Source organism: Mastomys coucha, unplaced genomic scaffold, assembly GCF_008632895.1.
Source record: "Mastomys coucha isolate ucsf_1 unplaced genomic scaffold, UCSF_Mcou_1 pScaffold11, whole genome shotgun sequence".
Classification (NCBI taxonomy): domain Eukaryota; kingdom Metazoa; phylum Chordata; class Mammalia; order Rodentia; family Muridae; genus Mastomys; species Mastomys coucha.
In genome coordinates, this window is record NW_022196893.1 from 7,995,558 (window position 1) to 8,009,883 (window position 14,326).

Consider the following 14,326-nt stretch of genomic DNA (forward strand, 5'->3'; position numbering starts at 1 on the left):
CTCCACCGCCACCACCTCCACCACCACCGCCACTACCTCCACCACCACTGCCTCCATCCACCACCACTACCACCACCACTAACAACATCAATAAAAGCCAAGCCATAAAAAATGGCTGTGGTGTGTGGAAAGGACTATTTCTATTCTAAGAAATTGTCCTTTCCATTCTAATTTCTTAAGCCGGCAGGTGAGTATCCAGGTTTCTCCTTCATCTCAGCACATAGCCAAGCCTGCTTGTCAGGTCCTAGCAAGCTGACCTTCAGACCCCAGATTCTTGCCTAAGACTCTGGCAAGAGGCTCCACTTGCTCTCCCATCTCTCATCCTAAGCTCTGACACCACTGGCCATTCAAAACCTGAACAAAATTCAGATGTCTCCTACAAGCAGTGAATAAGGTGGCTTGTGCAAGCTCTCCAAACCATTACCTTTCTTTTTTCTTGTTTGGTTGGTTGGTTTTGAGGGGGGGACGGACTTTCATGATAACCTTCACAGAAATTTTATTTTTCCTTGACAGATTTATAAGTGTATTTTGGCTATTTTCTTTTTTTTTTTTTCAATATATATATTTTTAATTCACTTCAGACCATCACCTTTCTGTTCTCTCTACTCCAGCAAGTTTCAGCTTGTCCCTGCCTGACCCGGGCTTGTGGTCTTTCTTCCTGTAGGAAGTTCTCTTCACTCGGGTCTTGTTTTTTGTTTGTTTGGTTGGTTGGTTGGTTTTGGTTTTTCGAGACAGGGTTTCTCTGTGTAGCCCTGGCTGCCTGGAACTCACTCTGTAGACCAGGCTGTCCTCGAACTCAGAAATCCTCCTGCCTCTGCCTCCCAAGTGCTGGGATTAAAGGCGTGTACCACCACTTTCACTCGCGGGTCTTGTTTACCTGAGTAAACAGGGCAACCATCCAGGGTCATGCATCCTTGTTTCCTCAAGTACCTAAGAGTTCCCAAAGCTTCTTTCCTTACATATTCAATTGCCTTCTCTTACCACTTTAAAATAAGGAAACAAAACCACCTACGGAAAGATACCCTACCCTACTTGCTGCTCTCCTACCACCCACAATACAATAATTTCAGCTAATATACTTAGTCTTATTAACATAATAGCCTAAGAAATTTTTGAACTTTATTCTTTTAATGTGTGCAAGTATATGAGAAAAAGAGAGGAAGAGGGAAATGGGGGTGGGGGTGGGGGAACAAACCCCAGAGCTGCCATCCCTTCGTTTTAAATAGGGTCTCTCATTGGCCTGGAGATCACCAATTAGGTGACTGGAAGGCCAGAGAGTCCCAAGAACCCTCCTGTCTGTCTTGACTCCCCAGAGGGAAAACTCTCCATTTCCACACCTAGTATTTTCATATAATCATTAAATAGACTGAGCTATCACCCAAATCCAGTTTTCTAGGCATGTGTTTGTTTGTTTAAACTGCCATGTTGCTAATTCCCAATTTCTTTTTGTTTGTTTATTTGTTTTTAAGACAGGGTTTTTTTTTTTAAGACAGGGTTTCTCTGTATAACCCTAACTGTCCTGGAACTCACTCTGTAGACCAGGTTGGCCTCGAACTCAGAAATCCACCTGCCTCTGCCTCCCAAGTGCTAGGATTAAAGGCATGTGCCACCACTGCCCGGCTTAATTCCCAATTTCTTACCTTGGTTTCCACACCCTGGGCTTACTCCTGAAGAACGGGCTTCCTATTTCCCACCAGGCTAACCCTGCTCTAACAGAAGTTAACGTCCTCTCTCGCCTGCAGGCCATTTCATTTTAAGCATGTAGGTTGTATGACATTTTATGTTGTTTCTCACAAACTAAACTTCTTTCCATTTCCTGGACCTGGGTAGACAGCTATTTACACAGTATTTTCTCTCTGAGCATCTCAAAGTTACCCCAAAACATCAAATCCAAAATCCTATCTAAGATCCCCTTTACCTTCCCTCCTACAGAAGCCTGTTAGTCATCCACATCATGGCAATATCTTGCCCGTGTTACCTCTGGGCTCTTCCAGAGTCCCACTTATACCAGCCCTGTCCCTGAGGCCGCTTCACTAGTTACTTTACTTCTCTGCATTGTTACTCTGCCTTAATCTGTACAGATAGTTTAAAAAGATAAAAATACAACTATTATATATTCTATTTCATTTACTACTAACCCACTTAAAGTCTCCTAACATTTCTTCATTGCCAGGTACACATTTGTAGTATCTAGCCTTATGTTATCTGAGCTGAATGGTGTCTTCATTTATATTAACATAACTTAGTAGTGTCTCATTCTTTAGTCCTGTAGATCAATTAGAATGGTAAGTGATTTCTGGAAAGTGGGACAAAAAAAAAAAAAAAAGAAAAAGCACATAACTTCTATTTAAAAGGTGCCATTATTGTTGCTTTATATTTGCTTAGTACAAACTAGCTTTGAGAAAACTTTCACAGAAATTACACCAACTGGCTATCCATCTTGTTTTGGAAATGTGAACACTACTACTCAGAAATGCCACACACTGATACACAGCACAAGTAAGGCCAAGGTTCATTCTAAAACACCCAGGCTTTATGGGGGAAGGCACGGGCTAAGGTGGCTGACAGGGATGTTCTTCTAAGAACTCCATGGACAGTTCCAGAATGTTCCCAAGCACTATGCCTTCCTTCCACAACCTGCACAGCATGGCTCAAGAAAGCAGTGGTGGTGAGAACAGAATCCATGTCTCCTCAAACCCCTCCCCCCACCACCACGCCAATGCCTAGGTCATCTTGGGTGGCCATGATGCCAACAGGAAATGATGCAAAGAAGAGAGGTTAGGAGTGGAACAACGTGCTTTAGGATACAATCTCAACTGCTGACTCACAACTTTCTGTTTGCTAGTCTGTAAAAAGGGAATGGAGGTTATCCAGGGTTGTTGAGGACTGTGAGGGTGTGTGTGTGTGTGTGTGTACACATGTATATACATATATATGTATATATAGATAGATATAGATAGATAGATATTTACCCTCACAGACATGTCAACATTCAACAAGCTATTTCAAAAAAAAAAAAAAGCAGCCTCTTCCCAAAAGATTCTGTGAAAAGTATCATGAACTCTCTCTTCTCTTTCCTCACTTGAGCAGTAAAGACATCCTTTAGCAATGTTGTGAGGATAACATACAACATGTAATACATAGTAGGACTTTCTTAATTGAATAACACCATACAACAATCCCTACTGTTATACACATTCTCCATACAGTACATGTACTCTTTAAGGCACAAGACATCTTTGACCATCTTTGTATTTGCAACAGCTGGTTCCACTCGTTGCAGGCACTCCTTAAACACTGGGTGAAGACAGGACTGATTGATGACCACACAACAGTTCAAGTGAGACCTGGAGGTCCAGTCACACAACACATGGTCCTGTGAGAGCTCCCATGGCCTAGTCAAGCCCAGTTCAGACTGAAGAGGGTGCCACTCCTTCTGGGGAGTTTGGAAAGTGCAGTATAATCTTGTTTACTTGATTTGAAAATGCATAATCATCAAGCAAATGTGTCTGCTCAAAACAGGCACCAGGCCTTTCTGTCTTCTTCGCCTTGGGGTCCTCATCTGAGCTTCTGCAGAGAAGCCAGGGTGAGTAAATGACACAAGGAATCTCCACAGCACTGTCTATACTCCCAAGGCAGCTTAATCAGGGCTCCCTACCACCAACACTTCAAATATCAACAAGAGGTGAATATTTCACATAGAACTAATTTGTGTTTGTCAAAGTTCTCCCTAGGTGAATTCAAGGATGCATTCGAGAACAAAATGAAGAAAACATTCAGATGTGTTTTACAGTCTATTGATGCAAATATTCAAAACCAAAAGTTGGCCTGTGGTGAACAGAATGGAGCATGCCTACAATCTCAGCAAATGAAAGCTAAAGTGAAGGGGACTAGGAGTTCCAAGCTAGCTTTGTCAGTTTGAAGCCATCCTGAGCTACTTGAGACCACTGAAACACACAAACAAACAAACAAACAAGCCAACAAAATACAAACTGTTTTTGTGTGCTAGTTAATTACTGAGCGACTACCTACACCATGTCCTTTGTCTCATAGCCATATCAAATCATGATAATCACATGGTATACATTAATTTCCCTGCACAACAAATAAGGGAACAGATTTATAAGTTAAGTAACGGTTCACAGCCATACAACTGGGAAGGCCACAAGTAGCATGTAGAGAAGTCTCTACCACTTAAGATTCTGGACCAGATTAGGCCACCCACTAACATCACCAAATTCACCAAAGAGGAGAATTGCAAACAGGCATTTTCTCTCATTGTTCTAAATACATGGGCCAACTAATGAGCTGTACCTCACTGCTAACTAACTACACAAACTAAAACACTTAGATGCTCTGTAACCTTTACCTATCAATACACACGTTAGATGAATGCCCAACACCTTTCAGAAGTACTGACAACTGAACCTAGCTCAACAACTTTTTTTACAACACTAGAAACAGTGCTGCTGACATATTACTAACACTGAATCAAGCAGACAGCTGGAGATAACATGTGTTGTAGACTTTCATAGCTTTCTTGTGTTCAAAGAACACACCTTTTGGGCATGCTTACCGCTCTGTAAAATTCTCAAAATCAGGAACATTCCAGGGTCAACCCTACTGTCTCATGAGTATGGAGGCTGAGATATACAACAAGTAAAGGATTATCTATAGTCACAGGAGCTGGTATTCAGTGACTACTGGTGATCAAAGCTAACCCTAGAGTAGAGCTCTGATCTTTCCCCCATACAGCAGCTCAGGGATTTCTGCTTAACCCTTGACTACCTAGATAACCTCCTTCACATTCAGGGCTGTACAGGTATGGTTCTGCTGGATGTCTATGGACTAGACAATGAAGACGGTAAGGTGAATGCACATTTCTGGAGCAGATGACAACACTCCGGTGATTCAGATGTCACAATACACATAGAACATAGCTTGGGGTCTATGGATTAGTGTGTGTGCATGAGTGATGTGAGGGCCAGAGGATGGCATCAGGGTCTCCTTCCTTATCATTTTTCCACCTTATGCTCTAAGACAGGGTCTCACAGAACCTGGTGATCCTGTTTTAACTAAACTAAACTGGCAGGCCACTGGACCCCCACAATCTGTCCACTCCCCAGTGCTGGGGTTACAAGCACACACTGCCACAACTAGATTTTCTTTTACATGAGTGCTGGGAATCTGAACTCAGATCCGTATGCTTATACAATAAGTACTTTACCCACTGAGACATTCTCTAGTTCTAGATAATAACATTTTTGTAAACAGGGTGTGATGACACACATCTTTAACCCCATAATTTGGGAGGCAGAGGCAGGAGGATCTCTGTGAATTCAAGCCCAGCCCAATCTACACAGTGAGTTCCAGGCCAGCCAGAACTACATAAAAAGATCCTGTCTGTCTGAGAGCCTTTGGCTGTTCCAGTTTTCTTGGCACAATGGCATCTCAAAGCAACATGTGGTGTATTAGTTAGCAAGTTGTTCTGGGGCCCTAAGTAAAGGGACTAAGATAAATATATGTATAACAATAAGAAACACACAAAAGAAAGAACGGAGACAGTCACTGTCAGTTTCAACAAGCCTAAGTAAGCTGAAATGAGATTAACTCAACTCATATCCCTTCACAATTTTTCTTAGAAACAATCAAAAGACAAGGCCATTCTTCCAGGTGATGGGATCAATTCCCCATCCAGCAAAAACTACTTAGTGCACATTAGTGTACCAGCAAACCCCTGAGTTCTCAGAAATACAGTACTACAAAAATAAATCAATAGAGGGGAGGAAATTACATTTCAAGGTCATATTCAAATGTGAAAGGAGAAACAGATGAAGTCTCCCTAATACACTATACAGATACGTACTACGACCCAGCTCCATCTCCACAAACCTCATTAAAATGTTGGCTTCTGGCATTTACAAATGTAGCTTCCTGGAGCCAAGTAGGTTCCTGCAATTCCAGACATCTGGGCTGAAGGGCAAAGGGCAGAGCGAAACTTCTAAAAGCTGGCTAGTAGCCAAAGGCATCGCAAGGACTAGTAGGCTCCCTTAGCAACACAGAACAGCTGTCTGCTCGAGACAGCTATCGCCATCTTTACAAAGGGTGACTGATTTTAGTATTTTTACAACTAAAAGCAAGGGGGGGAGGAAGGGGGCTCTGTATCATTTTCCCTGACATTTTCCTTAAAGATTTTATATTTCACCATTTATAAACCTCTCTAACTATAGGATGTTCTCTTTACCCCCAAATTATAATGCCACGATTACCAGTAAATTAAAGTAAGGTATGTATTAAGTTCTCAATTTACAAATATAAAATGCTTTATAATAGCTGGTTATTAATTATTATTCCAGTTACCATAGGCCTTATTTCTAACTATCAGCAAGTCACTTTATGACTTAATTACTTCCCTTATATAGGTTTAATAACAACAATGACCTACTTCACAAGACAACTGTGAAGGACATTACTTATTAGAAAAAAAACTTACAAAAGCTTATTCCTAATTAAGGACTGTGCCATCTACTGGTGCTCTCTACAGATGTGGCTGAATTATCAAGGTCAGTGTTCTTGACACATAACACAAGCCCATTCCAACCCACAAGGGGGACTGCTACTCCTGAAGCCTCTAGCTCATGTCACCTGCCCACTTGCCTTCTCCAAACCTACCAAGCCCAAGGGACAGCACTGCTCTGGGAGCTCAGCTCTTGCACGAAGTCTAACAAGATAAACAACATTCAGAAAGCAAACACCGACATAGTGATGTGCTAGGCTGGACGGCCCTCACCTGTGTGAGGAAGGGCCGGGGCCTATGCTTGAGCCTTTGTGCAGGAGCAGAGCCCCAGCTTTCCACTCCTTATATGTGCAAGGGCGAGCCTCACCACAGCACTCTACTCACCCAGAGGTACATCATGGCAGAGCCGCTGCAGACTCAGCTGGCGTTGAGCCTGGGCTGCAAAAAGGCACTTCAGTGAGCCAGAGGGAAAGGGATAGTAGAATGGGGGGCAAGGGATCAAGTGAGGTGAACCCCTCAAGTCACTTGAGTTAAAAAGCCCCCTAAAAAATTCCCTACCAGTTTTCCCCCCTCCTCCCTCCTCTCCGCAGACTGTTCTGTTGTTCTCTCCTCCCTCTCACCCTCCCTCTCCCCCCCCCCTCAGGGAGTTCCCAGCCCAGTGTCTAAACCGGAGTGTACAGCACACACTCTCTGTATTTGCCTTCAGGGAATCTCTCTGTCATTCTCCTTCTAGAAGCAAGATCGCCACTCACAAAGATTGTTGTTGCAAGAGGCAGGGCCGGGCAGGACTGGTAACGAACAACCATCACCTGATTCTAGTGCTGGACACAAATCAGTTCAAACATGAGTGATGCAATCTATACACTCTGCCCTCCAAGATCAAGGCAGAAGCACTGAGCTTGCCCCCTGTCCCCATTCTTCCGGGTTCCTGGTAGATGTTGGGCACGCACGTAGATCTGCTGGGCTTCTGCATTAGCTTTCCACTGGCTGAGGGCCCACTATGCTTTTTGTCACTTCATCACTAAAAACTATTAATCTGTAAGATTTTATACAGGAAAATTCAGACATACGTTTAAAAAGGTTTTTCGTCATTATTAGTTCTTGCTGCTATCACTACTGCCCCTATTTAACAGAGCCTTCTGTGTGAAAGGACCATCAATGAGGGTTTTAGAGTCACATAGCTCTTGGGTTTCTAGCATGCTACAGACTCTACCTGACAACATGGCCACAGTAGAGTCTACATTCCTCAACCATGAAATACAGGTGTTACACTTTTTGGAGCTGCAATTAGAGAAATGCATATACTATATAAGCCTCTGCCACAATCTTGGTCACTACTTTTTTTTTTTTTCCTTTTCTTTTCTTTTCCCCCCAAAAGACAGGGTTTCTCTGTGTAGTCCTGGCTGTCCTGGAACTTGCTGTAGACCAGGCTGGCCAGAACTCACAGAAACCCACTTGTCTCTGCCTCCCAAGTACTGCGATTAAAGTCATGTGCCACCACTCCTGGCTGCATTTTCTAATTTTAATTCAATTTAAACACTATGTCTTCTGAACACCAAATCTTCCACCTATTATGACCACTGATGAATAAGTATGAATCACTCATCCTGGTGGCTTTCATTCCAAAACCAGTGAATCTGCCCCTGTATGCAATCAATGCCCACATTCTGACTGACCTCACTGACAACTCAAAAGCACTGCCACTCCAGGCATTCACAAGTCAGTAGTAAGAAGATCCTATAGTCTGGGGCTATCCAGCCCGGCTTTCAGAATAAACCCTACCTCAAAACTCCTCGTGGGCCTGGGGTGTGTAACACAGCATTCGCCACCTCCACAACAGCAGGTATTTCCACACCATTCTTCTCTTCACATTCTTCAGGGTACAGTTTATCTATTTCTGGATCTGGAATCATTTGCATAGTGACTGCCATAGAGCTATACAATATTCTCAAAATGTTGGCTTTTTTTTTAAAGGAATATTCTGCTTAGTTAACTTATTAAAAGAAAACTAAAACAAACAAAAACAGTCTACTGCCTTTCAGCTCCTTCAGGGTTTACATTCCCTCCCTGACACGTTTAAACAGCTCCCTCCAGCTCCCTCCAGCTCCCTCCAGCTTAGGAAATCTCTGAGTAAGGCCTGCAAGTCCCAGGCAAGGCTGGTGCTCTCTGGCACCTGTGCCAGTGTTCTCTGCCACCCTAAGCATGGCCCTGCAGGGAGCCTAGACACGCCTGTCCCCTTCCTCCCTGATCAGATCTATCAGACTTGGAGGCAGGGCAGGATTCTCAGTTTTAGAATCTTTTCTGTTCTTCCCACAGAACTTTTCTCTGCTTCCTGAGGACAAGGCTGCCTCCTTTCTAGTATACAAGCAAAGTAAGAACTTCTAAGCTTAAAGTCAGGACTGATTTTTTGTTTTAAGTTTTAAAAAACAAAAACCCGAATATTTTTCTGAGACATTCTCCAGTCCTAAGAAAACAAATCTTAATTAAATAAACTGTTATTTAGAGTCTTTAATATGTACACAGCTAATCAGTACATGCAGTTTTCCTGTCTCACAGCCAATGATCTAAATTTAAAGCCACCAGCTCTACCCCTCTCTGTGAGAAATAAACACATTAACATTACACTAAGAGACTGTAGTTAGGGGATGGGGAGTAAGACATGGTATTGTTTTATAGCCTGGGTTGCCCATGGATTCATGGCAATCCTCCTGCTTCAGTATCCCAAGATCTATAAGCACCAGCCTATGCCACCCAACTTAAGGCTATTTTTATGGGATAAAATAAAAAAAAAATTATCTGCATCAAAGCATGAGAAAATTCATGGAAACAACTCCTCAAAATGAAGCAAGAAAAGTCTAAATATGTCATAAAAATTGGAAAACCACCTTTTTACAATTATCATAGGTAGAATGACTTAGAAACATCTTTGAAACCATAGGAAATTTGTTGTTGTAAATGTCTGTAATTCTCTCCTGATTATAACTTTTCAAGTACGTGGACAGTCACAAGTCAAACTCTTCTGTGTCGCTCCTTCACAAACAGGAAGGACACAGACAAGCCGAGAGAAGCTCCTGTGTTCATGCCCATACATGCTCACATTCTCTACCTTAAAACAAAGAAACAAAGAGGCAGGGGAAAGTCTTTGCAATCATCAGAGTCAAATAAGGAAGTCAGTGGTCTATAGCCATGAGACTCATGTTAAGGAGCTGTGGACACAGCCAGTAAAACTGCTTGGGTAGCATATGTGGGACCCTGGGTAACACCACACGAGGACATAATGATTCCACACTATGCAGCTACCTAAAAACCCACACACACTGCATGTCTGTGCTCCAAATTTTATCAGCCTCTGTATTAGTCCAGGGGAGATAGGTCATTTTGAGTACTAGACGAAGCATTTTTCCAGGGAAGATCTTAAGAAATCTCTAGCATGCTTGACTCTGGGAAAGAAAGGTAACCCAAGACGGCTTGAGCATGCTGTCTACGCTACCATGGACCTGCATCGTGACTGCTGCTTTCAACAGTACCAGGAAGTCTGGTGGGTCACATTTTAGATTTTCAAAATTTGTAAGAAACTACTAGTTTTTGTAAGCTTCCTGTGACTTCGAAAAGCTGGGTTAAGTATCTACAACTGGAGAGGCAGCATAATTGGTCAAGAACATAACTGGAAAATCAGGTACTGAGATCTAAGAAGGACCTGAGATAAATATCGATGTACACTTTGTATATATTCTTTCACCTGGAGACAATAAGCCTCACTACAACAGAGAAAGCTAGATGGCTGGGCATGGTGGCATGTACACTTTAAATCCTAGCATTTAGGCCTGCCAGGCCTACAAAAAATGAGATCCTGCCTGAGGGAGGGAGAGAGGGAGGGAGGGAGGGAAGGAGGGAGGGAGACAAAAAGGAGAAAGACAGAAAGAAAGAAAAGAAAGAAAAGAAAGAAAGAAGGAAGGAAGGAAGGAAGGAAGGAAGAAAGAAAGAAAGAAAGAAAGAAAGAAAGAAAGAAAGAAAGAAAGAAAGAAAGAAAGAAAGAAAGAAAGAAAGAAGGAAAACGTAAGCTAGAGATACTGGATTGAAGGTCCAGCTGAATTTGACTTTTAATAAAAGCTCAAGGTAATGAGTCTCTCCTTACCTTATTTCCTCTCAGCTTAAAATAGTAGTACTGACAGAACTATGCTATTCCAATGACTACCCATGACCAGCACCCACGTCATTATCAAGGAAAAGCTTCTTGGACAAGAAAGGGGATCTGATCATTTCTATGTCATACTTTGCTGAAAACTGAAAGACTGACAAGGTCAGTGGGATTTTACCCTGGAGTCACCCTGCATTCTGCCTCACCCATTATGGAGACTAAAGACAAAGGCAGAGAGAGGACTGTGACTTGGAATAAACATGCTGAGGCACTGGCCAAAGCAGGCAGTAGGTAACAAAAAGGTCCCGAGAGGTGCAGCTATGTTCTAGGACAGCTAAAATGATCTCTAGCCACATACATAAGAAAGGGGAAATCTTTCTCCAATGGCAAGGGAAAGACACAGAAAACCTCTTTATCTCTTCAAGAATCTCCCCAGCTTCTGGCTGTCTCTGGTGTTTTCTCCACCATAGCAGGAGACCTCAAGACGCCCTCCTGCCCCAGCAGCTCTTGCACTACCTACCCACTCCAGTTCTGTCTTCCACGGTCTCTGTCCAACTTTGATTCCAGGAACCATAATTATAACCACTACCTTGCAAATACCCTCAAGCTTTTGTTCTCATTACTGCCTGGTTGGATGCAAGGCTCTGTCTCCTCTGAGTGAGCACCACACAACCTGATGTTACAAGAGGCGAGTCGCACAGTCAATGTCACTGTGTATTCACAACTGCACTGCAAATGGTGACCCTAAAGCTGCCCTAGTAGGCTTAGGCAATCTGTAAGCTGACTTTTTTTTTTTTTTGACCTTCATTCCCTCCCTGCCATCTACTCTTCGCTGATGCTCTCTACTAATATAGGTCATTTTCAAAGAGAAGAAAGTGTCCTCTCACTATCAAGGCTTCAGTTCTGCCTAGAGATGTACACATGCACTTACATTCCAACACAAGGAAGAGACCCTGTACCCCCACCCTGTGGTCCATGTATATATATTGTCCCCTAAGTGCCTAGGTGAGAATGCAACTCTCTCTCTCATCTGTCCACCTCATCTCTTTGTTGATCATGATCAGATAAGAAACACTTACCTCAACTTCTGAAAACCTCCCTTTCTGCTCTCTTCACCAAGATGTGTTACTATCCTAACTTTGGAAGTCAGTCTAGCAATGCCCTGTGAACTGTGAGGTGTCAGCCTGCAACACCACAATGCCCCTCAAGTGGCCATCTGAGTACAGATTCCAAGTGTGAGTGGCAGCTTGTATCAATCTCTGTGAGTAGAATGCAGTAAATGTCCGGTAACAGGTTGGGCTGACAGGGAATGGTCATTAAAGGGTCCCCTTTCATCCTGTCCGTCATACCCACCCATGCAGCCATCTACCATCCAACCACTTTCTTCCTCACTACTTCACAGTGAAACTCAAACAAGTCGTCTGGCTCCATCTCCTCTCTATCCTTCCTCCCTCCATCTGATCAAAGTCGCCAAGTCCTGCACTCATTAAGCCAACTCAGTCTACCTCTTCCATGCTGTGCCATCTAACCCAATGAAATTAGCTACCTTCTCAGCAATAGTCACTAAGCTGACAGCTTTTTTAAATGTTCTCCCCTAGTTTCAAACATGTTATAACTTGGGGATTGTGTAGGCCTGTTTTGTTTTAACATTACCACTGGTTACTCCTTGGTGACTTTTTGGGGAGTGGGTTTTTTTTTTTCCTTCATCAGAAAATAATCCTTGCTACTCAATCTAGGTCATTCTCTCCAAATTGCCTCCTAGGTTGCCATTGCTTCCATCACGCCACTAATGACCAAGTGATGGACCAAGCCCCAACCGCCTCTCTTCCCTTGTTCTAGCATCACTACTTGGCTGTCCCACAGACATGGCAAAATATTACATGCTCTGTTCCTTAACCACCACCAACAACAACAATGCTGAAATCTGGCATACCCCTGCCATTCCCTGCCTCACTGAATGGCACGACCTGCAAGTCCACAAATAAGGACCCCTTCCTAGACAACCGTGCATCAGACTTTTCTTGGTGTCTTTCTCCTAATCCAGAGGGTAACATCTCTTTCCTGGACCTCACAGTACTTCTGTTACTTTTGTTTTCTGTTTCCATTTGTGTTACTGTTCCCCGTCAAAATATCTACCACACTGCAGACACAGAACAAGATCATAGCACACACACCCCACACCTACAATGTTAGCATACACAGAGATTTTTTTCTATCCAAACTCCTTTAATGTCCTCTGTGCTCTGCTAGGTTCCCAACCCTCCAACCTCACTTCAAGCCATTATCTCCTCTCTATCACTGCTCTGAATACACTGGGGTCTTATGCCAGCTCCTGACCCAGTAAACTCCATCTCTCTCTCCCAAACTCTAAACCCTTTCTTTCCTTTCTCTCCATAATCTCTGTCCATGGCAAGGCTGGCTCCTCTTACCTTTCATGTCTTAAACACCCTTCCCTGAAATAAGACTCCCCAGGTCCTCCATCTACATGAGGCCCTTCCTCCCAACCCCTGGTCCCCTATCCCATGCCCTGCTTCTCTTCTTCCTGACAGCTCCATGAATTCTGTAGGCAGGCTTTCCTTGATTGTGGTAGTTTCTCATTTAGAAAGCAGCACTTCCTGTGTCAACCAGACACAAGTGAGACCTTCTATCATGGAACATTTATTTTATCCCTTGACTTTTTGTCAAGTAAGGTCAAAGTTATTCGCAGGCATTTCTGGCACTTAACAAGTGTTTAACCAAGTCCTATAAATAAAATTAGAGTGCTACTAATTTCCCCTAGTTACCAAAAGGACAGAAAGCTTTACCATCACTACAAGCCATAAATAAACATCAGCACCAGTGAGTTTATTTTTTATTTTATTTTTTTTATTTTTTTATTTTTTTGGTTTTTCAAGACAGAGTTTCTCTGTATAGCCCTGGCTGTCCTGGAACTCACTCCAGGCTGGCCTTGAACTCAGAAATCCGCCTGCCTCTGCCTCACAAGTGCTGGGATTAAAAGCGTGCGCCACCACCTCCCAGCAGCACCAGTGAGTTTAAATGTAATAGTTGGAAATAATCATAATACTAGTATTAAAAGCAGCTCCGATTTACTCGTTTATTTTAAACTAATTTAATTATCAACACTCTAAACTGCTTCATTTCCAATGCTGTAAATTTGTGCAGTATGATAAAAACCACCCAACTGAAGCGGCACTCTAATCAAATTAGGCATGTGCAAGCCCAGACCTAGGAGCTAGTCCAATGTGACTATTCAAATTATTCAATTCAAAGTTCAGTTCCTTGGTCACTGTTAAGTGTCAAACATGGCTGGTAGATATCACCTTGGACACACAAATACAAAACATTTTCACCAACAGAAAGCTGTATGGACAGAGCTGTTACAGAGTGGTACAACCAGGACGCAGAAGGACTCTTAAGTACAGACGATGACAGTGCTGTGTGTGCCTTTTGAGAGGGAAAGCTCCCACGGCCTTTTCTCTGAATGCAGCTTTTAGGTTAGAAGAACTTCTGTTCTGGCGATGTGGCTAACCAGTTTCAAAACTAGGAAAGGAATATAGGGTGGATACATAGTGAAAAATAAAAACCTGTCTTAGATATAAGGAAGCCCCAAAGGGAAAGATCCAAAAGGCAAAGAAGATAGAAACAAAGGAAAGCAAAATGGGGGGTGGGGG

General features: G+C 43.0%; 1 protein-coding gene across 24 annotated transcripts in view; it reads right to left on the reverse strand.

The window, feature by feature from the left end:
• Nucleotides 1–14,326, reverse strand: part of Rbfox2 (RNA binding fox-1 homolog 2) — a 234,156-nt gene that overhangs the window by 118,711 nt on the left and 101,119 nt on the right. Inside the window, exon 1 of one of the 24 annotated variants that reach the window (XM_031348221.1) lies at nt 6,902–7,095. The exons of the other annotated variants lie outside the window; for them this stretch is intronic. Within the exon in view, the coding sequence (XP_031204081.1) occupies nt 6,902–6,916 (15 nt within the window). The 5' untranslated portion in view covers nt 6,917–7,095. Of the gene's footprint in view, nt 1–6,901; nt 7,096–14,326 lie in introns of those variants that run through there. 24 annotated transcript variants of the gene reach the window in all.